General features: G+C 41.4%; 2 protein-coding genes across 4 annotated transcripts in view; one reads left to right on the top strand and one right to left on the bottom strand.

Moving 5' to 3' along the window:
• Nucleotides 1-266: 266 nt before the first annotated feature.
• LOC105280247 (uncharacterized PE-PGRS family protein PE_PGRS20) overlaps nucleotides 267-24,142 on the bottom strand; it is a 43,852-nt gene continuing 19,976 nt past the window's right edge. The window contains exons 3-6 of one of the 2 annotated variants that reach the window (XM_011340599.3): nucleotides 7,621-7,777; nucleotides 6,734-6,775; nucleotides 4,186-4,551; nucleotides 267-1,431 (exon numbers count right to left, since the gene is read on the bottom strand). In XM_011340599.3, the coding sequence (XP_011338901.1) occupies nucleotides 1,301-1,431; nucleotides 4,186-4,551; nucleotides 6,734-6,775; nucleotides 7,621-7,666 (585 nt within the window). In that variant the 5' untranslated portion in view covers nucleotides 7,667-7,777 and the 3' untranslated portion in view covers nucleotides 267-1,300. The remainder of the gene's footprint in view (nucleotides 1,432-4,185; nucleotides 4,552-6,733; nucleotides 6,776-7,620; nucleotides 7,778-24,142) is intronic. The other variant, XM_011340606.3, reaches the window with a different exon arrangement.
• Nucleotides 9,059-19,654, top strand: LOC105280241 (breast cancer type 1 susceptibility protein homolog). Of its 2 annotated transcripts, XM_026971698.1 has the most exons (8): nucleotides 9,061-9,377; nucleotides 9,817-10,031; nucleotides 11,338-14,263; nucleotides 14,708-15,983; nucleotides 16,744-16,802; nucleotides 17,366-18,107; nucleotides 18,399-18,513; nucleotides 18,714-19,654. In XM_026971698.1, exons 1-8 carry the CDS (start codon nucleotides 9,289-9,291, stop codon nucleotides 18,896-18,898), a joined length of 5,607 nt encoding a protein of 1,868 aa, XP_026827499.1. In that variant the 5' UTR covers nucleotides 9,061-9,288; the 3' UTR covers nucleotides 18,899-19,654. The 2 variants fall into 2 exon arrangements, with proteins under 2 accessions (XP_026827500.1, XP_026827499.1); XM_026971699.1 differs by lacking the exons at nucleotides 16,744-16,802; nucleotides 18,399-18,513; nucleotides 18,714-19,654 and having other exon boundaries at nucleotides 9,059-9,377; nucleotides 17,366-17,564.

Genomic DNA, 24,142 nt, shown 5'->3' with positions numbered 1-24,142 from the left:
CGATCGGATTACGCGGGACGAACATCCGAGGAACGAACGTTAAACTCGAGCTGCGCGGAAGTTCAAGCTCGCTCCGTAAAATCGAAAAGCGCGATTCTGCTCGTAAAAACGATTCGACTCGAAGCGATGGAAGACGCGAGCACTTGGGTAAACTCGGGGACGAGTACTCGGAGTTTAAGTAGCCGGCGTGATCTTCCGTGACCGTAAAAGAAGTACGGGCCGACCGGAAACCGGGTTCATCTCGTTCGGCGTGTATCGTGAATAACTTTTTGTTTGTACTGATAACAGACAATGGGCTTTACTTCGAAAATCTTTTTCTCGACATTGTGTTTATTGTATAATAATCAAAATTCGAGCGCAGCACTGATGTAATACTGGATAAGTGTTCATGGAGAAATGTCCAAGCGGAAGATCGATTATATTCCCAAGTCGTGAAACTTGTCAGTTGATTGTTTAACACATGACAATGGCCCTTGCGTCAATATCCATCGCGATTATCCCAAGTTTCCTAATAACGCGCAGGACGCGCGATTAGGTACCTGCTTAATTGGCCATTATTAAATGAACGATTAAATGTACGACATTATAATATGCAATATCCATAATTCGGAACTGTGCGCGTTCAAATCCAGGTCTGTCTCGAGTACATATCCAATTATGGTGAATTTTACTGTTTAAAAGACTCTCTTCCATCGATTACAACAATGTGAAACAGAGTGACTTACACAAAGCCGTAAAGTCAATCTTTAGAAATGACATGGAATTTTCCATACACAAAATTACGTTATCGTTCATTACATATTATTCCTGCAACGAAGCTTTCTGTATTAATTCGATGCGCCAATTTTTGCAGAACTGGTTCGTCCGGCTGTACATCAGTTGTCATCAAACGAGGAAATCAAATTTTGCATTCTTGCGATTTTCAAGATTAATTACGACGTAAAGTGAAACGTTTCAGAATTTCTTTTCCAATTCCGTTCGTCTTTTAGGATTCAACGTCTCCCTTCGCGCTTAACGACCAATTCTGCCTGAAAATCCTCCATCCTCTAGCGAAGCGGGAACTTGCGGAGAAGAGTGGACGCGTCAATCGATGGGGAAGGTCCTGGAGCGCGTGTGGCGCTTATACGCGCAACAGCGTGTCATTGTCGTTGATGTCGAGCAACGGCCGATGATTGCCGGCGACATTGCCGGGTACGTAGCCGCGTTGATGATCCGAGTAGCGGCCGAGGTCCTGGAGAATCCTGTAGGAGGGGCGTCGTAGTAGTTGTTATCGCCTGGAGGCACGGAAGTCAGCACTAGGCTATGCAAGGGTGACCACCCCTTCTGGTTCCGGTGACCAGCAGTTATCCGACAGCCAGCAACCGATCACCACGGTGATGAAGCCGATCAGGAGCGCCAGAATGATGTAGACCTCCGCTTGTCCTAGTGAATCTGTTCACAAACAGGACGAGGTGCCTGTGTAACGCGGGCGGTCAAGGAGCTAATTGGCGTTCTCACAGCTGGAAGGTGCGCATGCATTGCGGGAGGATCATTGTGGTGCGCGCGGTGCTTAGGTGCTAATGCATGCTCGTTGCTTCAACCCCTTCAGGTATAATTTGTTATCTCAAATGAGCGTATACGGTACAATTGAATTAATTGCTGTAGATGGTCTCAGGCTGCTCGAGGTCGGCGAATAAAACATGGAATCCATAATCAAAGCCAAAACAGCGAATACGGAAGGAGCGGCTAATAACGCTGGTTTTTCTCCATAGAGGAAAAATTACAGTTTCCACTTTTAAAAAAGCCGTGTTAAATAAAATCGAAATCACTGTTGCCTCTTTTCCGCGACGCTGATTGGTTATCTCGAATCGCGTTGTGCGTTATGTTCAGTTTAGATTACCATCGCGCGGCTGTATTCGCGTGGAGGTTAACAATTTGGTAGAGTGTGATAATTGTGCATATAATAAATAATAGATGAATATTATTATTCGAAAACATTATTAGTATTGAAAAATAAAATAGCGCGCGCCTGTGTTGTACTAGTAATGATAAAAACGAACGTGAAAAATCCGGCTCCGGATGCAATTGGTTTGTATGCATTTTTTAGCTGTTTTTGTAACAGCACGGGAGTAAGGAAGGCGCGAGCAGCGAGTTACTTTAATTGATAATTTCAGTAAACTATGGTAGCGCGGTAAATCGAGTAGCAACATTTAAAAGTTTCAGTTAAACGGAAATTTGATTAACCGGTTACCTCACTGGCAGGCTACAAGCCTGTCAATTACTTGATAAAGGCAAAATTTCAACGTTAATTGATGTATACTATAATATTTATTGAAACATAAAATGTTTTAATAAAAACCGCTTAACGTTTTAGTAATTCTATAACCTGAAGGAAAGCAGAAATGGATTGAATATAACATTGTAATGTATTGTATTTCAATCATCATTTTTTTTATACGATGATTGAGATTAATTTGAAACTTTCATTACAATAATTGTATACAGAGAAATATAATAATACATGCAACATCTAAACCTAACGTAAAAGTTATTTTTATTAATGAGACTAACATTTATAAAGCAATCACACATAAACTCTCACACTGCAAGCAGAATATAATGTGATATCATATTGTGTGCTTATCTTTTCTTCAAAAGTTAAAATTTCAGATCTTTGCGACTAAAGAGGACCATAATTCTCGACGAAAATCCGAAATTTTTAAAGGAAAAAAGCTCCGCGAACAAGGAGCATATTTGAAAGTTAAAACGGAGACTCAAGCCGGTGGAGAACGCGAGAGATGTCGTTCCGTTTGTTCTTTTCGTTTCATGAATTTTTCACAGTCATCGCCATTACAGCTCTACTCTGGTTCCGGGCTTACACCGATACCGGCGAGTGCCACTTCTGTGGTAGCAGAAACAAAGCGCATCGGCGTCGTGCGTTTTATCTGGCAACGCGAAAACGATGCAGTAAGTTTCCCGACGAAACTCAAACAACGTTCGCAAATTAACCGGATTCTAATCCGATTATTTTTTCCTTCACCCCTCGGGCGATCCTCGCGATGCGATGGTTTAATCGAACGGCGCGGCGATTACGTGAACTTGATGAAATTTCTATCGAACGACGTGCTACAAGACGTGGTCCGTAATGCGTGGGTTGGAATTTAAAAAGTTCCGTTCTAAAAGTAAGACGTTCCCCGCGCGATATGTATGCTCGCGATAGCTCGAGATTCCGGTAATTTCACCCTCGACATGCGAGAAATTTTTTTCAGATTAGCATTCAGGTGTGCACGTAACCGCGGGCGAGCAAACTATCTTCTGCGAAATTGCAGCACCGTGCCACAAGACGTGCTTTATGGTTCGACTATCATGATATGAGATTTCCCGACGGTTGCCGTTACGTCAAACTCGTAAAACTAAAAGACTTTTTCTGGCAAATTGCGTCTACGTACGTCGAATTGATGACCGTAGGTCAACAAGGATGTAATATAAGGTGCATTTATATCGCTTTCTTATGCATCATGATAAGCGACCTGTCTGGTGATTTGGGTTTTCGTGCAAATATAAAATATCTATAAGGGTACAAGCTTTTTAAGATCAATGGTGTGCCGTCTATGAGAGCATTAATTTCTAGATCGAACCAAATTTTTAATTTAATTAGAATGAAGGTAGCATGAAGTTTAATATCACATTGAAAACGCATTCTTCTCATGCTTTGATTATAGCAGATAAAATAGCACGACTATAAAGCAAGCCTGAACACGCAGCAATAAAACGACCATTCAAGTCGTGTAAAGCATTGCGATGCGCGCGCGCGAATAGCGATCCTATAGAATTCATCACTGGAAAACTCCGAAAAGCGAGAACAGAATGAAATAAAGAGAAAGGTAATATTTCCTCGCACATTCATATTTACATCGCAATTAATCCATCACTCAAGAGTTCGATATTCATCGGCAAAACCGAGATCAATCTAAAACAAGAGAATCGCGCAGACGCTAAAAATGGAGGATACAAATGTAACTCACTCTACTTCCAACGACACCATATTTTCCTCGACAAATCCCTAACGCGAGAGGAATATCACCACTTAGAATCACTTACAAGTTGCGAATATCCATAAACATCAATAACCGTTCGCAGACAAAACGAGCACAGCAACATCAAGAACCGCAAGCAAGCATATATCCAACAAGAATGATCTGTTACCTAGAGGACCCTTCGATTTCCACAGGCCCTTGATGAGAGTAGGGTCGCCGCGACGCCAGTCACGCCAACCCCGACCCCGGCGAGCAGGACCCTTAGACCCCCAGCCGGTCCCGGACGCGGCGGCACCGCCGCCCGCACCACCCCCGGTCGATCCACCGCCGATGGTCCCACCGGTGACACCAAGACCGAAGGACGCGGCACCGGCAGCTCCGGTAGAGAAACCGGTCGCGCCGCCGCCGCTTCCGGTAGCGCCACCGGTAAGGCCACCGCCGGCGGGACCCGGGGTGCTCGGCGACGAGCCGGCCTGCGGTTGACCATGGGTCCCCGCGCCTCCAGCACCACCCTGTGGCATCGGCGCTCCCGCCGCTTTTCCGATCCAATCCGTTCCGAGGAGAAGCAGCGTGAAATATACAGGTAAGGGTGTGCCCCGTTAAACTAACGATTCGCGTTCTATCGATCAGCGGGAAACAGGTTCATGATGAATTTATACAGACTCCTCCTTCCGCTCAGCTTCGCTTATCTAACGTTCTCGGGAAAGCAGCCCTCACGAGCTGCCTGTATTTGTCATCCTAATGGGATGATCAAGCTGATAAACGACATTGTGCTGCCCCGCGATTTTCATTGGCTCTCGTGTCAAGAAATAGAACGCAAAATGTGGAAATATTTTAATTTAGATATTTTTATATGGTAAGCTATTATTTCTTATTTCGTTTCGAATTCTTATTTGAACTCAACTAGCATATAAACTATTATTTTGATGGACAAAAAGTTTTGTTCAAAAAATCAATTTGTAATATATGAAGCTTGTATTATGTAACGTGAGCACAAGCACATTTATAAACATTTGTAGTCATTAGAATTCCACAAGAATTCGTCTTAGCGTTAGATGCAAGAGAAGAGGCAGTTTAATAAGGCAGAAAGATTTGTACCCATGCCAAGGAGATTCTTAATATAAAATATAGTATAAAATATAGTATAAAATATTATACTATAATATGCAAAGAGACATATCAGGGTCACATATTGGTAAATTGGTACATAGATTATTTCACTAAGCTTTTCGTTAATATTTCATATGATTATTTCTCATTTAGTTTACAATATCTTACTGATAACCATCAGGAAAGGAATAGGAGATTGTTTACTAACTAAGAGCACATTAAAAATCAGAATGTAAAAATATCAAAATGTAATATTTTCAACCCGATATCACGCGAATACTTTTTTTACAGGATATCTTTTACAACTGATACGTATGCTTAGAGATCGAGAGGAGTTTATTCCATTATTGGATGGAAGAAGGGTGACACTAATCTAAAATGATTGACAGGCAATTATTAAAGATGAATGATAAATTACATTTTGGATTCGACAAACGATAACGATATTAAAACCAATATAGAGATAAAATGTATATCGTAACTTTATGATAATCAATTTCGTTCTACAATTTGTACTTGTCATTGAATCATACTTGTCATAGCTTTAGTTGCTCAGTTATTGCATATAATGTATATTTCGACTCTCAGAGATTGTGAGAAAAGATAAAATCGTATTTCATATCAGACGTTAAAGCCTCAGAAAAAAGTAAAAAAATATACTCATAATAAGTTCTGCAAATAACGGAAAATGATAAAGTCACGAGGAAATTTTATCGAATACAGAAAAATACGCGAGACAAATTTTTTTCCGTTCAATATTTCTATTCTTTCAAATACGAGAAGATCGAGGTTCGTTGGTTTCCAAACCTGTTGCTTTCTTTTTGCAAACCGATTTTATCGAACTGTGTCTTTTCCACATGATATAGTTATTCAAGTTTGATTTTCACAAGTAATGGAAATCGAAATTTCTATGGTAGAAGTTTATGCACATTTGCGAAAAAATTATTTTTCTGTAAAAAATGCATTTTTACGTTATTTATCAAATTGTTTTAGAATATACATAGCATGAAAATGATATACATAATGACTAATCTCTTGGCAATAGTATTGACATAATTTAATTAATGATTTTCCTAAATTTACAAATAATGTGTGCATATAGAAGGAACATATATAACTGTTGTGTATTTATAATAGCACGCAAATCGTTTGATGCACTTTTCAGGAGAGTTGTGCAAGAAATAAATGTACATCACTAAATTCATTACAAAATCTCGTTTTATGCTCCATTCGCTGTGAACTAATATACCTGGCAATCATTGATCATGCTGTTAAAAAGAAATATACGAAAAAAATCCGATTCACTGGTCCCGCTAACAGTGTGTTATTAAATCGAGCTGGTTGAACGGATGGCAATTTAATAACTTTAAATACTATCATTTACTTTTTCGACTCGTCGTTATTCTACACTTGCTTGACCCATTTCTCACGAAATTTAAGTGAGAGCTTGCACTTTTGCGTATTTTATGCACTGCAGTTTTAATTGGAGTATAAATCCACTGAAACGTGAATCAACGATTGTTAAGTGCCACTCTCACTACATGCATCCGTGCCAAGGGTGTAAAAGGGATTGTTTGTAACATAATAAAAGTAAAACAATAATTTACCCTCAGATTTGCGAAATATGTGAATGACGCTTTCGCAGCACCCTTAATTACAGAATTGTGTTAGCGGCATAAATAATGCAAAATTTATGAAGGCAATCTCTTTTTTATCATTCTACGTCATCCCTCCAACAATATATTAAGTAATCTGCATATGCAGATAAAAATTTTGATTGTCGTGATGCCACGGTTCTAATGGAAAATGGAAAATCGATAACTGTAATCTAAGATCTAATCTAATAATTTAAGATCAGATCGCGATATGAATAATATCAAGATCTATATCAAGATCGCGGATCGTGATCGTCAATTTTGTTTGAGCCAATTATGTCAAAAATTGTTATTTCAGCAGAAGACTGATTTTGTTTTATTCTTGGCGTTATTCGAATTTAATCGCATCGTGGCTCACAGACATGATTACAAATGAAAATACTTTTAATACTTTATGATTTCACAATTCAGCACGTGTTACGATTCGTTGTGACAATTAAAATCATAAAATCATATAAGTTAACGCGCGAAAATGCGTGATAAAATGGTAAAATACGTGTCATTTGTGACGTAGGCAATATCTTATATTTATTACAATATTTTACATACTATTGTAAAGTTTCTCTTCGATTTTATTATTGTAGCATTTTTGGAAAATAAAAGGACTTGATGCTGTTTCATTAATTGTAAATGCAAAAGTAATACAAAGGAAATTAAATTTTAATGAAAATATCAGCTAGTCATCCTCGCGCAGATTATCGCGAAGTGAAATATTTAATTTGCAATAAAACATTTGTTTGAAACATTTACAGATTATACCCACGCAATCAGCGCAAGATAATGTCCTAGTAATGCACGTTTTTACGTACGAATCTGAGCGATGTTTTTGTGATACTTACCGCATAAGGAGAGCAGCAAAATACTGGTGAGAAAGAACCACCCCATACTTCATCAACAGGTCGTCCGGCGAAGAATCACGCTACGTAGCGACATCGTTCAACTGCACGCGCACGTCTGGATCGTCAGCGGTTAATGCTGCATATTGGGGCGAAGGTCCTGCAAAAGGAAGGTAGGACATTAACAAAAATTTATATTACAAACAATATAATATACACATTAATGCTTTATTACACGAATGTATCGAGATTTCGCGAAAAATCAGGTCAAAATTGTCTGGTATGAAGATTTTATTTCGACTCAAGATGTCCGCGAAAGATATTCGCGGCGCAGCCGGCGTTATTGCGACTGAAAAAAGGAACGTAACCAAGAATTAACGTAAAAAATTATACCTGGAGGATGTTTAAACGATAGCGTGACTAAAGACACATCGCTGTTACGCATTTCGTATCGATATTCAATGATATATCACTCGCACTTGTACAACACGCACTTTCCGAAACGAGAGCATCTTCTGCAGCCATATCGCGAAGCTACCTGCTGGCATTCGAGAATCGCAATCATCCTCTCGCACGCGCGGCTAACTTCAGACGGCTAAGTCGACCCGCACGAATAGCGCACGGTGGCCATCTTAACCTAATGCGTCTTTTGCGTAAGAATTGTTTTTGCAACAAATAACAATCTCTAATTTGTAAAAATGTCTTCGTCTAAATAATTCGATCGTAAAAAATCGATGTAAAATTAAAACTTATGAAAAACGCGGGTACACAATTACCGAGGCTTGCAATTCGTTCAATTGTCGAGGTACCGTATAAATTTCAATTGTCAGATAATACCCGCGACTCGAATTTATTTCGACGAAAGCTAAACGGATAATTATACGATTTATACGAAATGTACACAGATGAATAACAAATACTGTACTTCGCGTACAGATAATTATTGTAATTTGCGGTATTAAATGATTTACCCGAATGTGAATTGCTGTGCAAATACTTGGTTCGCGCGCGAGCGCGATTGATCGACGCGCGCAAATCGATAATCGACCATAGTAATCGACGCGACGCGACTCACGTTCCCGCGCATTGTTAACTTCGCTCGTGTAACTGAACTATATTAATAATCCTAAACTGGAATACGCATCAGGTCGCTATTGCCGTTTAGACAAGGTACGCACTTGGATTCCTGTCCTTTTTTCACTATAGCGAAAATGTGGCAATACCATACACCGTAAACTAACTTAAATTGTATATGGTTTTTGCATGAAGAAAGCCAAGCCTCACTATTCGCCCTCTCTTTCTAAACGGATCACGCGAGCCGAGAACAAAGCGGTGCACATTCCAGTCATCGATGCCAGAACGCGGCCGCGGCGAGCGAGAATCGCGTACGAGCCAATCGGCGAAGCGCTGAGCGCACACGTACGTGGCCCTCGCTTGTGTGCGTCATCCGATTCGCTACGGGTGAGCCGTGAGCCGCGGCGGCGTTCCATCACCGGTTCCCGCGCATTGTTAGCCTCGCCCGTGTCGATTCGAAACGAGAAGTGCGCCGCGTACCGAACAAGTTGCCGGGGCGTCCCTAATTCACCTGGGGACTGCGTACCCCCGTGTCAAACAGGCCCGGGAATTTTTGTGATAACAAGTTTCGTCAACGAAATCAAGCGAAACGAAGCGATGGCAGGACAAAGCGACGCGAAAATCGACATCGCTCGGCTCTCCGAAGCGCTAAACAATTTACAAAAATCCCTGGAATGCACGATTTGGTAAGTTTATTGGCAATACGTGTCTTTCTAAAGCGCAATCGAATCGTCAATCGTGATGCACGCTCACGGTTAACCAGTTGTATCCGCGCGTTGCGAGTTGAGTGGGTATAGGTTAGGATTCCACTACCGAAGCAAGTATTCAACAAGTTTGTCATAGCAGCTCTGTACCGAGCCGGCCGAAACGATCGCTGATTCTTATTGAACTTGTCAGAAACGTCATGTTAGTGAAGTTTTCACTTTAATTACTAAACTTCAAGTGTATTTATAGATTGTTTCATTATATAACAATGGTAAAGAAATTTAGTGACAAAGCAAGCAGAAATTGATAGCTTTGTAATCTTTCTAAATAAAATTGATAGCTTTCTATATTCGAAATATATGTATATAGTTAATTGTTAGACGTGACCATTACAAGTAATCACAATTTATGTTGTTTCAGCTTGGAGTTCATGACAGAGCCCATGAAGACACGGTGTGGCCATTCGTTCTGCCGATCCTGCATAAGGCAGGTCCTGCAGAAGAAGGCTGCGCACTGTCCCCTCTGCAAAAAGCATCTCAACAGACGCAACATATCCAAAGATGATCACCTGGCGACTTACATCACCAAATTCAAGCAACTTGTTATCGCTACGCAGATGGACACCCACATCGACAGTGAGTTCACTTCATCAAGAATCTTTCTGACATCAATTTCCAAAAGTGAGAGCAATTACATAATCGTACAGTCTGGCATGAAATCATTATTTAGATATTTGTTTAATATCCTTATTCGAACTATAATATTCTTAGCATAAAAATGTAAAAGAATGCAGACTGAAGAAAGTTGTATACAACTGCTATAAGAAATGACTTGTACCATTATGCACTTGCACTAGTATATATGTTACGTTATTGAAAGTTATCACGTATCACGTGAAATGTAGATAATGATTATAATTTTTAAGTTAGTTATCGATTCGCAATCCGCTATTGTCTATTTAGTTGCGTAGCAAAGCTAAAAGCACAGGGTATATGCCCCGCCGTAAAAGTACATTAAATAAGGTCAGCGCACGGTTTTCCGTGGCGCACAGGCTGGGTAAGGTCTGAAAAATTTAATCCTCAATACTCCAAGGCACCTCGATTCGCGCTATACGTTTTAGGGAAAGCTCAATGTTTTATGAGAACCCTGAAGTTTAGATATCACGTATCTTTCCGATGTCCTTCAGTCCCGCACGTTGAATATTTGATACGCCCTTACAACTGTACAATTTCTTATATTGCGCGTTCTCAATATTTAAAAAAAGTGTACTTGGTATCATAATATCAAATATCTCGGTTATATTTTATATATTCCACTCAAGTGAAAAAATTATTCACAGAAACGAAATTATTTGCCGTAATATATCCTATAAATGTATTTCGCAACGTGACTGTGAGTATCCCGGAGAAAATGAAATATATTGCGCCTTGAAACATTTATACATTTCTGGATGAAAGTCCATTTTATATCGCGCAATGAATCACGATAGTCATAAACTGTTATAACATTGTTATCGCGATTATGATATCTATATAATAGTTCTTCGCGTGAATAAGGTACACTCAACAACCGCTGACGTTATTTGTAAATTTTCACAGTAATCCTCAGAATTGCATTCTCTTGGAATTTTTTATATGCATCAGTATACATATATCTTATATACTGACAATTCGTTTTATCTTGATTAAAATAGTCTTTGCCTGAAAAGATATATTGCCGCGGAGTATCACGCGCAGCGAAATTCAATCTTATTCAGCTGCAATCATAAGGTTGATAAAAGCCATTGCAGTCAAGTTGATTTATCTTTTCATAACGTTAGACGTAGAAATATATTTCTTAGCAATATGCCAACGACGCGGAATTTCCCGATATTTATCGATACAGGCGGGAACATCTTCTCGATATTATCGATACAACTTGGACAATATCTGCATGTTGCAGTTCTGTCGTACCTGAAGCAACCGCGCGACACAAAAGAAAGCTGCTCTTATTCGGATACGAGTGAATTCGGAGACTCCAACAGTAGGAGGTCGTCGAGAGAGTTATCGAAATCTACTCGTGGTTCGAGTCCAAAATCGAGCGGTCGAATAAACGCGCCGTCGACAAGCCGTGGAGCGCCGATCGACTGCGATAATCCGCGACAACACAACACGTATTCGTCGGACGAAAAATCACTTGAATTCTCGAGTCTTTCCGGTGTTCATCCTCTTCCTGCTGACGAGAATGACGACGCGATTGACAGTATGCCGGGCATGAAGATTCGCACGTGGCTACACACTTTACCGAGCGATCTGCCGATGAACACCAGTGCCTCGGCCGGAAACGACACAATACAACCGCTCGATGCTGATGCTGATGAGAAAGAATCATCGTTTACATTGAGCGGTTGTGTTGATAAAACTCATCAGAATAAGACAGACGAGAGTCACACAAGGACCAGGCGAGTTAGGCAACGGTCTGCGGATTACACAGCACACATTGACGATACGTCCCAGGTGGACAAAGAGGCGGAAACGAGGCAACCCGGTAAAGTGGGAAAGATCGATTCCGCAGTGAGCGGATTGAAGTACAATGCGTCACACGCCAGAGTACGCGCGAAATTCGCGAACAAACGTAAAAGGAACGCGACAAAATCGGACGAGCAGGAGGAGATTCCAGGAGACAACAGTCAGAGAAGTTCGTCATCGACGACGGCGAATCGTCGATCGCTGCGATCCGACACGCTCGATCGCTCGATCGCTTTGAACAGAATGAGCACATCCGCAGGCAGTGATAGGCAATATTCCGCGGAGACGGATTGGTCTCGCGTGATCGAACTCGGTAAGGAGATGCGTCCGAAGAGGAGGAAGCTGAAGAAACTAGACGTGAGCATTGAGAAGAAAAAAAACCCACCCCGTATAATTGAAAACGTCGCGCTAACGCCGCGTAACAGGATCAATCTAATTGAAGACGCCGCGTGTCATACAAACGGGAAAGAGACGAGCGTATCTAATCTATTGGAGGAGTCGAACAGTCGGGAACAGGCTGATAAAGACTTATCGGGTGCAAAATTGAGTCCGGAAACATCTGGTGAAATGAAGAGTCGGGAGTTCAATACTAGCCTATCTAATCGTTCCGCGATGGAGGCATCATCGTACATCACGCTAGAGGAAGGCAGGCAAGTACGCATAATAAATCTAAACAATGATCAGGTGAGCAACATCATCGGCTTCGATCGCGTCGAGGAGACGTCGCCACGTACCGAGAATCAGCGCGGAGAAAATGCGACTGTCGCGAAATGTCGGAACGATTCGCCACACAGATTAACCGTACTGACGCCGGAGAAGCTGAATCAGTCCGTAGATGAAGACAAAATAAGCCGCTCCGTCACGCGAACTCCTGCTGGCAAGCTTGAAAGTTCGTTACCGGCCGGAGACCGTACTCCTGGATCTCGAATGAATAGCAGCGCGCAAAAGACGTCGGAAAAGATTTCTTCTCCGGAATTCCAGTCTCCGATACATGGCAGATTATCCTTGAGACGAAAGGTGATCATTGGCGATCACAAAAGCACAGATTTGTCGCCGTTAAAGCAGCTTTCAAGTAACAAATCACCGATTAACAGACACGTGGAAGACACGAGCGACAGTTCGCCAGTGGCCGAGGACGATGCGCGATTGTCTTCTCGATTGACAACAGCGAGGCGCGACTTGACCTCGCAAATATTCAGTGATCAAGTGCCAATCAGACGGGTATCATCAAAAAAGGCGGTCGAAATCAAGGACAATGCGAACGTTTCCGTCAAGTTTATGAAGCTAGGCACATTGACCAAACGACGAAATGTGAAGTATTTTTATTTAGGCTCAACTAAACGCGAGCAGTCGTTTCCAGCGAAAGTCGGAGTCACACCGGTGTGTACGTGCAACAACTGGAATTATAATATGCAACAATCCGTCAATAGATCCGAGAGTGAACAGCATCAAGTTACGATTGAGTCGCACAGCGTAACGCGGTCATCTAATAATTCACAACACGACATCACCGTGATAGAGAATGTTCGTTCCGTACAATCAGCCTTAAAAGATGCCGAACAGTCTTCGATACACAAAGTTTCAAACGTTTCGACACCGAGGAAGAACATTGACTCTCATTCAAATCAGAAGAAAATCACTGATCCAGCACGATCGATCGAACGCTCCTCAAACTTGACGAATCAATCGAATGAATCAGTGCAGGAGACGTGTCAGATGTCCTCGCAAATTTATCACAAAAAGCCTTGCGTGGATAATAATACAACGAGAATTGATCAGAAGATCTCGCATACTTTTCCTGGAACAACGAATTCCATTAAGCTTCTGTCACCAGACAAGGACTCGCAGTTGAAGTATCTGGCGATAGACTCCCCGATGAGTGAACGCCGGCGACCCATGGGATCGACGCGACGACAGTTTGAGCACGACAAGTCCGCTACCAAAGAAAATAACTTTTCCGAGGCGAAAAGTTTACGCTCTGCGACGCCCGGGACACAGGAGCCTACCTCCGAAAGTTCCGAATTTACCTTTCAGTTCAGATCGGACAAGAAAAGAAAAAGGATAAAACGCATCAGTGACGAGGAGGAATTCACGGACGAGGCCACCGATAAAATTGACATCTCCATTAGCTCGGATGACGATGACCAACGTACAATCAAGCTTGATGAATACAAGAAATTATCCGCAAAATTAGATGGGAAGAAACGCCGTTTGAGTAGTCCGCATGATCAGAATGATCAAGTAATCGTTTTGGATTCCAACAAACAAGATAAACGTGTGAGAAAATACAAAAGAATTATACCGACCTCTTCGGGCACGGAATCGGAATCGCCAACGCACAATGTGAGAAATCAGAAAAGGTATTAAATAAAATTATTACAATTTTATATTTTTATATATTTTATATAACAATTTTATATTGTCGAGTATCTTGCACCCTTTCACTTGCAATATTTCTGTTTTCTTGTAGAATATTTAATTGTATATTTAATTTTTTTAATAATCATTTGTGATCTCTAAATATCCATATTGCTGTGTGGTTACTAATTTTATCACTTTATTATTATTTGTATCTGTTTATTAACTCGTAATTAACGATATAAGATAGCTTTTCCGATATTAAATGTATTTCTTTCCTTTTTTAAATATTTTCTTCTATTTTCACTCATCAATCTTGTTCCCTAAAAAAAAGTAATGTAACAAGACGGTACAATGCGCATTTAATTTCGGAAAGATATTCTTATCAACAAAGATGTGAATATATCTTTCTTTTCTTTACACCATGATTCTTGTTCTCCCTGAAGGCACAAGACGGACGATCGACATGATCAACAGAACGTATCGATTGCAAACGCGCCTAAGGAAAAATGTTCAGTGGCACAAGATATGGATGAAGATCTTCGTATTCAAAGTATAGTCAGCAGATGGAGCAACGAGCATAACGCGTCGCAAAAGAGGCTGATCATGGAAAGCAGTATCCAAAGATGCTCGCCTGAAGAGAAGTCGACTAGTCGTCAAGCGTCTCGCTTGGCTAATTCACCTGGAGAAGCTGAGAAACACAACGGCGCAAATCAAACAAATTCCGCGATAACGGAATCGGATATGTTCGAGAGCAACAGTATATTCGGTGTGGAGAATTTAGACTGCATAATGCAGACGATCAGGCCGAACAGGAGCCAGACATCACAGAAGCTCGCGGATCGTTCTAATGAGGACATCATAAACAAGGTACTGGAAATCGATCGGTCTGCTCCGCGGAGTGGCGGGACGGCGGCGAGTCAAAGGGAGAAAAACAGCAGAGAACACTTGCTGCACGACAATTTCGACGAGATCATCGCCAACGTCGAGCTGCCACAAAGCGATGATGTGATGTCGCAGGCCAAGCAGCCGAGTCGCAATCTCCAGCGCACGTTGACGCAACAGAGGATGTCGAAGTGTCTCGCGGTTACAAATGAACCATGTAACACCGCACAGGAGAGTCCGATAACGATATCGTCGACGAGCGATGACATGTTCGAGCACTGCGATGGATCCTCCAGAAAATCGCGTGTGACACTGTCTCAGAATATCGTCCCGAGACAACTTGACAAGGAAAACATCGCGTCGCGCGATGAGAAAAGACCGCGCGACTACACGCGAAGAAACAGAAAGGATGTGGAAGCAAAGATAGACCTCGACACGAACACAGATGACTCCCGCAGGATAGCTACGTCGAAGCACAGTGCGTCGCGCGAGAAAGAGACATCGTTCGATCGCGTTGACGCGAACGAGTATTTGGAGATCGACAAAGAATGCAGTGTTTCGGCGAGATCGGCGGACCGGCTTCTCATCGACGACAGTAAAACGCGAAGAGCAACAGCTGCCAGCGATGAGTCAAAGAATAATTCCTTTGAGGACGACACGCTCATGAACGTTACGCAGCATCAGGCTCAGTTGCAGATCTTTGAAGAGGATCTGTTCGGAATTCCGGCTACTCGTGCAAAGGCGACAAAGCTGGCTTCGCAAGATGACTCGTCCCGAGAGAAGCAGGGCACTCCGGGAAAGAGGAAGCAGACTGCGCAGGATAAAAAGGCGTTTGGGGTAAGTTTTTGTTACATTCACACATACGTAATATTGCAGTTGCTAATCAGTAGTATACCGATTTATTTGATATCTTGTTGCAAATGAGCGAAAAATAATGTTTTTCTTGTGAAGCATATTTTGATGAAAAATTTTACATATATTTATTCATATTTTTCATACATTTTTCAATGTATGTATGAACAGAAAATCAATAACACGAAAACGTTGAAACAATTCAATGTATATTTACAAGTACGAAACTTTGGCGTAATATGTTTGTATGATTGTTATGCGCGAACGGTGTGTGATATTTTGCACAAATAAATCTCCTTCACATTTCAGGAGAAATGATTTTGTCGAAATAATTATAATTTGTATAATTAGTTATTCTGCGTACTGCGTTGAATTTAATTCACAACATTGAATGCAACATTATCGCCGCAGATGGTTGAATATTAAATATTCGTCATAACGGTTTTTTATCCAGTACTTTTTACATGTATATATATGTATATATACGTCATTCCATGTATAGCATTAGAACATTCGTGCATCACATAGTAATAGCAGAGAATGAATTATGAAATAGCCTGTTCCATATGTATCATCATGCCCATCGTAAGCTCTTGCACGGCTGGCAACACCGTTTGCAATCTCATTTAATTTCGTTAGCTTCCGTTATTTATTATTGCGATATACATCTTCCTTTGCGCACCTCATGACACGAAAATCCACCGCGAGTAGTATAGCGAGTATCACACAACACTTTTAAACGCAGGAATATTCCGCTGAAGAGGATGACGTTGTGGAGAACACTCCTGAGAGGAAGATGAAGAAGTAAGTACTCGTACTTTAAGCTCTCACCATTCAGTACATACACTCTTTGTGCATGCTTACATGCTTTTGCTAGTTGAACAGGATGCTTCCACCTATATTATTACGTGATTCAAACGAAACAGTCAGAACTGTCCCCCATTTCTATCTAGCTTTGAATACGGTACCGTAAAAGGGACACAAAAACAAAGAAACAAGAATTAGAATTTAGTAATTTCTAGATGCAAACTTGTGCGTGAAAATCCATCCAATTTGCAATAATTTCTATTCAAAATTTCTTACGCATTTACTCGTATATATTGCTACGTCCGTATCAACCCACTCAAGAATACATGAATAAAGAAACATTCTTGTATAATTTACATAACAATCAGTTATCTACTGTATCTGCTTCAAACAAAGCTTATCTATATTTTTTAGATTTGCATTTTCATATGTATTTTTTAACGTCCAAACACAAGTTGATTAAACGTTAAAAAATATATATAAGGACGGCTCTGAATGTTTCTTCTATTAGCTCGAGACGTGTGCAATGCGTGCTACTTATTACCATAAAAACATTGCAGCAGCGGGAACAACGTTACGGCCATCAAATCGAGGAAAAACATCGCGACATTGTACTCCTCGCCGATCTCGAATCAACCTGCTGACCGAACACCGAGTACGTCAAATATTTTCCATAAAAAGGACCCCCCGAAGAGCAACGCAAGCACACCTATGAATCGATTAAAAACGTTGCCGCTTTATCAGAGCACGCCGAAAGTCGTGCACGCTGCTGCAACGGCGATTAAACATCCCGACGCGTTTACCAAGAGCAAAAAGACCGAGCCTACGGCGAGCGGTAGCGTTTTATCGGCGAGGCAAGTGGAGAGCAAAGTGCCGGAGAACGCTTGCCGGCAGGCAGACAGACAAAAACTGTGTTTCGTATGCAGCGGCTTGACGCCAGCCCAAATAAGGCACGTAACGAAGTTTGCTAAGAGACGCAACGCGAATTACGTGAATCATTTTGATCCCAGCGTGACACACGTTATCGTCAGCACGGTCGGCAAGGAGAACGTGACGAAGAGCACGTTGAAGTACTTGCAAGGTATAGCCTACCGCAAGTGGATTGTCAGCTATAGATGGATCGAGGATTGCGATAAGGAGCGGAAATTGCTGGACGAAGTACCTTACGAGGCCACTATGGACAATGACGGCGTTAACGAAACTGCTTCTCGAAATTCGAGGCTACGCCAGAAAGGGCTCTTCGAGGACTTCACGTTCTTGTGCGTTGGACCCTACATCAATGTCACGCTGCATCAATATCAGGTTGGTCTTCGGCGGTCGGTTGTTTGATTTCTTTCGCGGCGAAGAACGAGAAACATTGCACCGTCCGACTCGTCGTGTCTGGAAATCTCTCGGACATGGCTCGCGTTATTCTCCCTGATCCTATTAATTTCTGTCGGGTGTCACATGGTGGGATTTCCTCGGCCACGATTAAACTCGATCCGTTATACCGTTCGACCGGAAGATTTTTATTTTTCGCGCTTTCTGCATGCCCGTCCGCGCCAAGTTGGATTCCGGCCAGACTCGTTGTGTAAGTATGTCTTCGGTTTCCAGGACTTGTTACTCGCCACCGGAGCCACAGTGGTCGATTCCCTGGAAGGTCTTGCTAAGGCGAGAGGCCTGAGGGGTATTGTGATCCAAGACAATACTCACGATGATAAAACAATCAGTAAGTGGTCACCGTAGATAAATGCGATAGATAAATATAATGGAACATAGATCCTGGAAGAAGTGCATCCTTGGGAAATATCTTGGAACATTCAAGGATATTAATATCCTTCCGAGTATATAATTAATTAATAATTAATATATAAGTGTTTCTTGGAGAGATCCATAGTAAATAAATATATCACAACTTTTGTTTGACAGAACATTGGTCTCGAGCTACGAAAGCGGCGCCAATTATCGTTGACTGGGTAGTGGAATGCATCAGTCGGTATAAATTATTTGAACTCGCACCTTACATTCAGTGTTTCTCGCTGCAGGACATTTGTGCCATTGGTTATTCGCGGGAACTCATGGGAGAAGAAGAATACAGCGACGATGAGACATGATTACCAGTGATTGCTTTGTTAAACGTTCAATCGTTCTTCTGTTAATTAATAAATAATTTATGCATTTCGTTAATTCAGTAATAATCTCTCGTATCAAAAGTACAAAATGATAACACGATAAAAGCATAAATCGTTAATGAATTAACTAGCGGAAATTTGATCGAACGTTTAACAAGGGATTCGAAAAATTATAAGTATATTACAAAATATTTGGTAACGTCTGCTCGTATATGTTATACACAAAAATAGAAACAGTGTAGTTTGGACAAGTAATACTACTAGAGTATTATTACTTGTCCAAATCCAAACTACACTGATTCTATTTTTGTGTATAACATATACAAGCAGACGTTAATATTTTGTAATGTATTTATAATTTTTTATATACAAATATTTTGTAATATACTTATAATTTTTCGAATCCCTTGTTAAACATTTAATCAATCTTTCGTTAGTTAATTCATTAATGATTTGTGCCTTTATCGTGTTATCATTTTGTACTTTTGATAAGAGACGGATATAGTAATAGCTTTACATTTACTCTGCTTCTAAGTCACAAGTACTTGGGTAAACTCATCTGCTATTATCTCCAGCCATATAGTTCCCATTATAGTACTAATTGTAGTATTGTTATATAATCAAAAAGACAGAGTTTCTATTTTTGTATATAGTATATACGAGCAGATGTTACCAAATATTTTGTAATATATTTATAATTTTTCGAATCAGAATACATCCGTTTTCGGTTGCAAGAGAACCGATCCCGCTCTTTACCCGGACTTCGCATGTCCCTCCAGATCACGTCTTTATCTTATTTGCCGTTCCGGGTTTGTTGTCCACTTCCCGAGGGTTCTCTCGCCTAGAGGGAGGAAAATCCATCTTACGTAGCTTTCCAATTTAGTCGCGAGAGATACTCGATACTGTGGGAAATGCCGTCGCGATACGCGTCCCGAGGCCTTTCGCATGTTTCTAATAGAAAAACATGAAATTCATCCGAATGTGACGAAGTATTCTCGCAACGCCGCCGTCATCGTCACCGTCGTCATCGCCGAGATCGTAAAAACCCTCCCCTGGCCTGTCGAAGCGCCGAGGAACGTCGAGGGCACTCGTACATTCACCCAGGCTACACGTACACATATTGATTTGCCCGGGACCACCTGTAGCCAACTCTCTCATCCGCTCGCGCACCGCACGGTGGTTATGAATCCCGCCCGCAATTGCACGCAAGCGAGAAGAAACGAACGCTCCATGCATAACGCGATAGTCCCAACTTCAATATTAATATCGGCGGCCAGGGTATGAGGCGAAGATCGAACAGTTTGCGAGGATTCGTGACTTTACTTTACCTACTCGCGCAAACCTTACGGATTACTGCACGCCGGCTACCCCGTAATCGACTGCAGCCACGAGGAATAACTTTGATGAATAATTCCAGTTGTTTTACTGAATCATGCAAGTAAAATCCACAGTCAGTAATGGCGCTCGGGCATTTTGCGAGGGAATACTTTAGACGAGCTGCGGCGAATTTTAATTGAAGCCGCGTTATGCCACGACGGGATTTTCCCGCCGCCTTTTGCAATATACATCGATTCGATTATGTCTTTTCTCCTGCGCACGGCGCAGCCACATAACTCGGCACTGTTGAAGTTCACCATTGTGCGCGGTCTACTATACCCGTGTTTGCGAATCGCTCTCAATTGTGCCTTCGGAGCATTCGAGGGCTCCATTGTGTGTTCTCACGCGACGCTCTCGCTTGTGCGTACCGCATCCATTTGTGTCATCCGCAAAATATAAAACAGCGGTGTACATTATCGTCTGAACGACGGTTCCCTTTATTCAAGTCCTAACAAGTGCTCTAACAAGAAAGACACAAATAAAAACAGAAAGAATATCAATTCGATCACGATCACCCGTATTGCATTTCAGCTCTCTTGATCGTATAGTCGTATTACAAGTATCGACATTAACGTCTCGTATCGCTCGATTACATAATACCGCGTGCGAAGCAAACAACGAATAGATCACTCTGCTCATCTATACTTAGTAAATGAGCGACGAACAACTAGGTAATCAAACACGTGTTGATTACCTGAAGCCATCAATAATCATGCTTGCTCTCGTGGGCTGTAATAACGCTCATCAGACATGCCTACTCCAGCGCGTGTTACTGGGCCTCCTCGTTATAATGTATCTCGTACAATAGTAATATTTGCGCATACCGCATTTCATTGTGTCAGTTATGTCAAGTGTATCCAGTAGCCGTACTTATGAATATCCCGCTTAATCACTCCGAAACGTAATAAAGTTCCGCGTTATCTCGCCGTCTGTCGAAACCATCCCATTTGGATGCACCCCGCTGTAGATTTATTTAATCCAATAATCAGGATGATATTGGCGTACTTAAATATTTAACGTTCAAACGGTCGAGATGATCCCGCGCAAAAATATAGACCTGAATATGTCTCGCAATTTTTCTTCTGTTTTCTTTTATGAACACGATAATATTTATAGTTTATTATATATATATATATATATATATATATATATATATATAATGAGAAAAGGGAATTTTTTAATGGATTTTAGTCTTTTACCCTCTAATCCTGGATACATCTGAGTACATTATCCGTGTTATTATACAGAAGTAGAGGATGAAGAGATAAGACGATTGCGAAACCATGCGACAAATGCACTACGGCTAAACGGATTAATGTGCACGTCCATGTCGGCGAATAATAGCGAGCCATCAGCGTTCCGTTGACCTGTGCCTTATGCACTCGGAGGCAGTACCATTGACTCCTTAATCGCCAAATTGTATGTATAAATTACAATTTGAGGAAAGTACGGCGCGATAACTTCCCATTACCCCGGTGAATTACTGTGCGGATCGCTCTTTCGCGAAGCAACTCGTTTTCCAGTCAAGAGATTACAATCGTAAAATGAAAATGGATCCCCTCGCTACTCGCTCGATGTGCTCCGTTCCCTTTATTTCGTAATAGGGACGCATATAAAAGCAGCCGAAGAACGGAATGTTCAGCAATCACATTTTAAAACAATATGTCATAGAATTGCATATATATTCAGGAACGGAATTTTTCATTGTTTAGATTTTTCCATTTCTTCCACCTGGATCAGAATATATAAATATTTCGCGACTTCGATCATGTGAGCGTTCGCAGATTTTCGCAGTTTTGCAAATCAAAATTTAATTACGCTCCCGCGGGGAATTTTAGCCGCACATTGCCTGCTGCTGTTTTTTAATAACAACATTTTTCGGGCATAGTGTAATTGCGAGAATTGTAAATTAATTTAATGCATTAATTTAATGAGGTACGTATACCTTATACAAAATATTATAAGCGACATGAAATCAATTATTTATCCTCTTGAAAATCTACTACATTTCGATGAATTTGGCCTGTTAACGGATAATTAATAGCCCAATAGCCGTATTGGAAAATATTCAATGAGTGGCCTAATGAATAACTTAACGAAACCGCAAGCGGATGGCTCGTATCGCAAACGATCGATACATTGAAACTATGTCGCAAGTTGCATTAACATCAGCTAATGAGCTTCTTACTTATGCAGCGCGATAGACAAAGATGTTACCGTTAATCGATTCAACATGCAAGAACGAAGAGAGATAAGATTTTACTTTTCAATTTTAGCGAACGCACTTGGATTCGGCAGCGTTGTTGTAGTCTCGTTACCTCGGTCTTGCCTAATGGCTATTCTTGTACGAATAATTCGATAAAAAAAGAAGTACCAGTGGAAAAAAAGAAGAAATGTTGCCGACACGATGAATAACGGATACTCTCGGACAACCATCGACTACCACCTCGAGCGAGCAATTTCACGGAACATCGTGCACGTCCCGCGGATAACAACGGATATCCACCAGAATACGGTGCGACGCCAGTCGATGCTCTTTATGAGCAATTCCGCGGAAACGGCCGCTTTTTATCTACGGCTGGCCCTTCTGGCTTTGCAGTTGACAGGATCGAGGAACGGATCGACCAACCGGCTATTCATCCTTTCGCCGTCACGTCGTTTTCTTTAATTGGTAATAACGGAAATACAAAAAAGCGGCCGAGCGACCGCTTGTGTCACAATGGACAGCGAAAACAAAAGCGCAGTAGCGCACGGAGGAAATTGTGATGTGAAATTTCCAAAGCGAGATCCATATTCACGCGCTTGCGTTTCCTCGCTCGCTTCATCTCGTCCATCTCGGCGCGGAATTGCGCGAATAGTCACCGTCTCGAACGAATATTTCGAAAAAAACGGTGGCGGCAAGCGACAATATTTTATTATAGAAATCAGCTGTGAAGAAACGATTTAAATCGCAGCGCTCAAAAATTGCAACTGGGCGAATATACTGATTAAAATTACTAGCACTCTCAGGACAAATCGTTTCCTCAAAACTGATATTGACGGAAATGTGCAAAGAGCCGAATTAATTTCAAGTAAGGTCGCTATTCAGCAAATCTTTGGATAATGGCAATAGCAGGTTTGACTTTCTGAACGAGGCCGCGTGTTCTTCAGCGAGCACAAAAGGCAGATAACGCGAATGGAATCGTGCATGTGCTTTAGAACTGGATGCATCCTACGGGAAAAGATTGGAGCGCAGTCCTAAGCACCCTCAGCCCCTGTCCGCTCGCTGCCAATTAACAATGGCAAGTGCCGAGAGACGACCTTTCCACTCTACTAATTTGCTCCGGATTTGACTGCGGCACACTTTAATCGCAAAGGCATTCCGACAAGCTGCTCAACGCCCGCGAAAATGGCTCTTCGCTATCCACGTATTCGCAAATTGGCTCGCGTAACTGGACGGGACTATTTTGCAGATTCATGCCACGATGAATCGCAGCGCGTTGGAAAAAGTCAACCAGGTGGAAAGCGAACAAGATTGACTTGACACGCACATCGACGCGCTTGAAATACGGCGAATTGGCAAAGTCTGAAATATTTGACTTCAATTTTGGATGGTATACCACAAGTGTGTTAATGAAAATGAAACAAAAATAGAACAAGAGCAGAGGAAGTGCTGAAACACTTTCTGATTTCAGTGTAAGTAAAATATTTTTATTGTCTATATGTATTATTCTCTGTATTAATGTATTTAATAATTTTTGTTCTTTTAAAATCTTCTTTCCTACAATATAATTGTACTACACTTATATATTGTTCGAGAAAATGACGTTAGCTTGGCCGCCGTCGTAATTGCTTCATCCGGTTATCTGA

This window comes from Ooceraea biroi, chromosome 8 (assembly GCF_003672135.1).
Source record: "Ooceraea biroi isolate clonal line C1 chromosome 8, Obir_v5.4, whole genome shotgun sequence".
Lineage (NCBI taxonomy): Eukaryota > Metazoa > Arthropoda > Insecta > Hymenoptera > Formicidae > Ooceraea > Ooceraea biroi.
The sequence above is the reverse complement of the archived record's forward strand: the minus strand, read 5'-3'. Positions and strand labels throughout refer to the sequence as shown.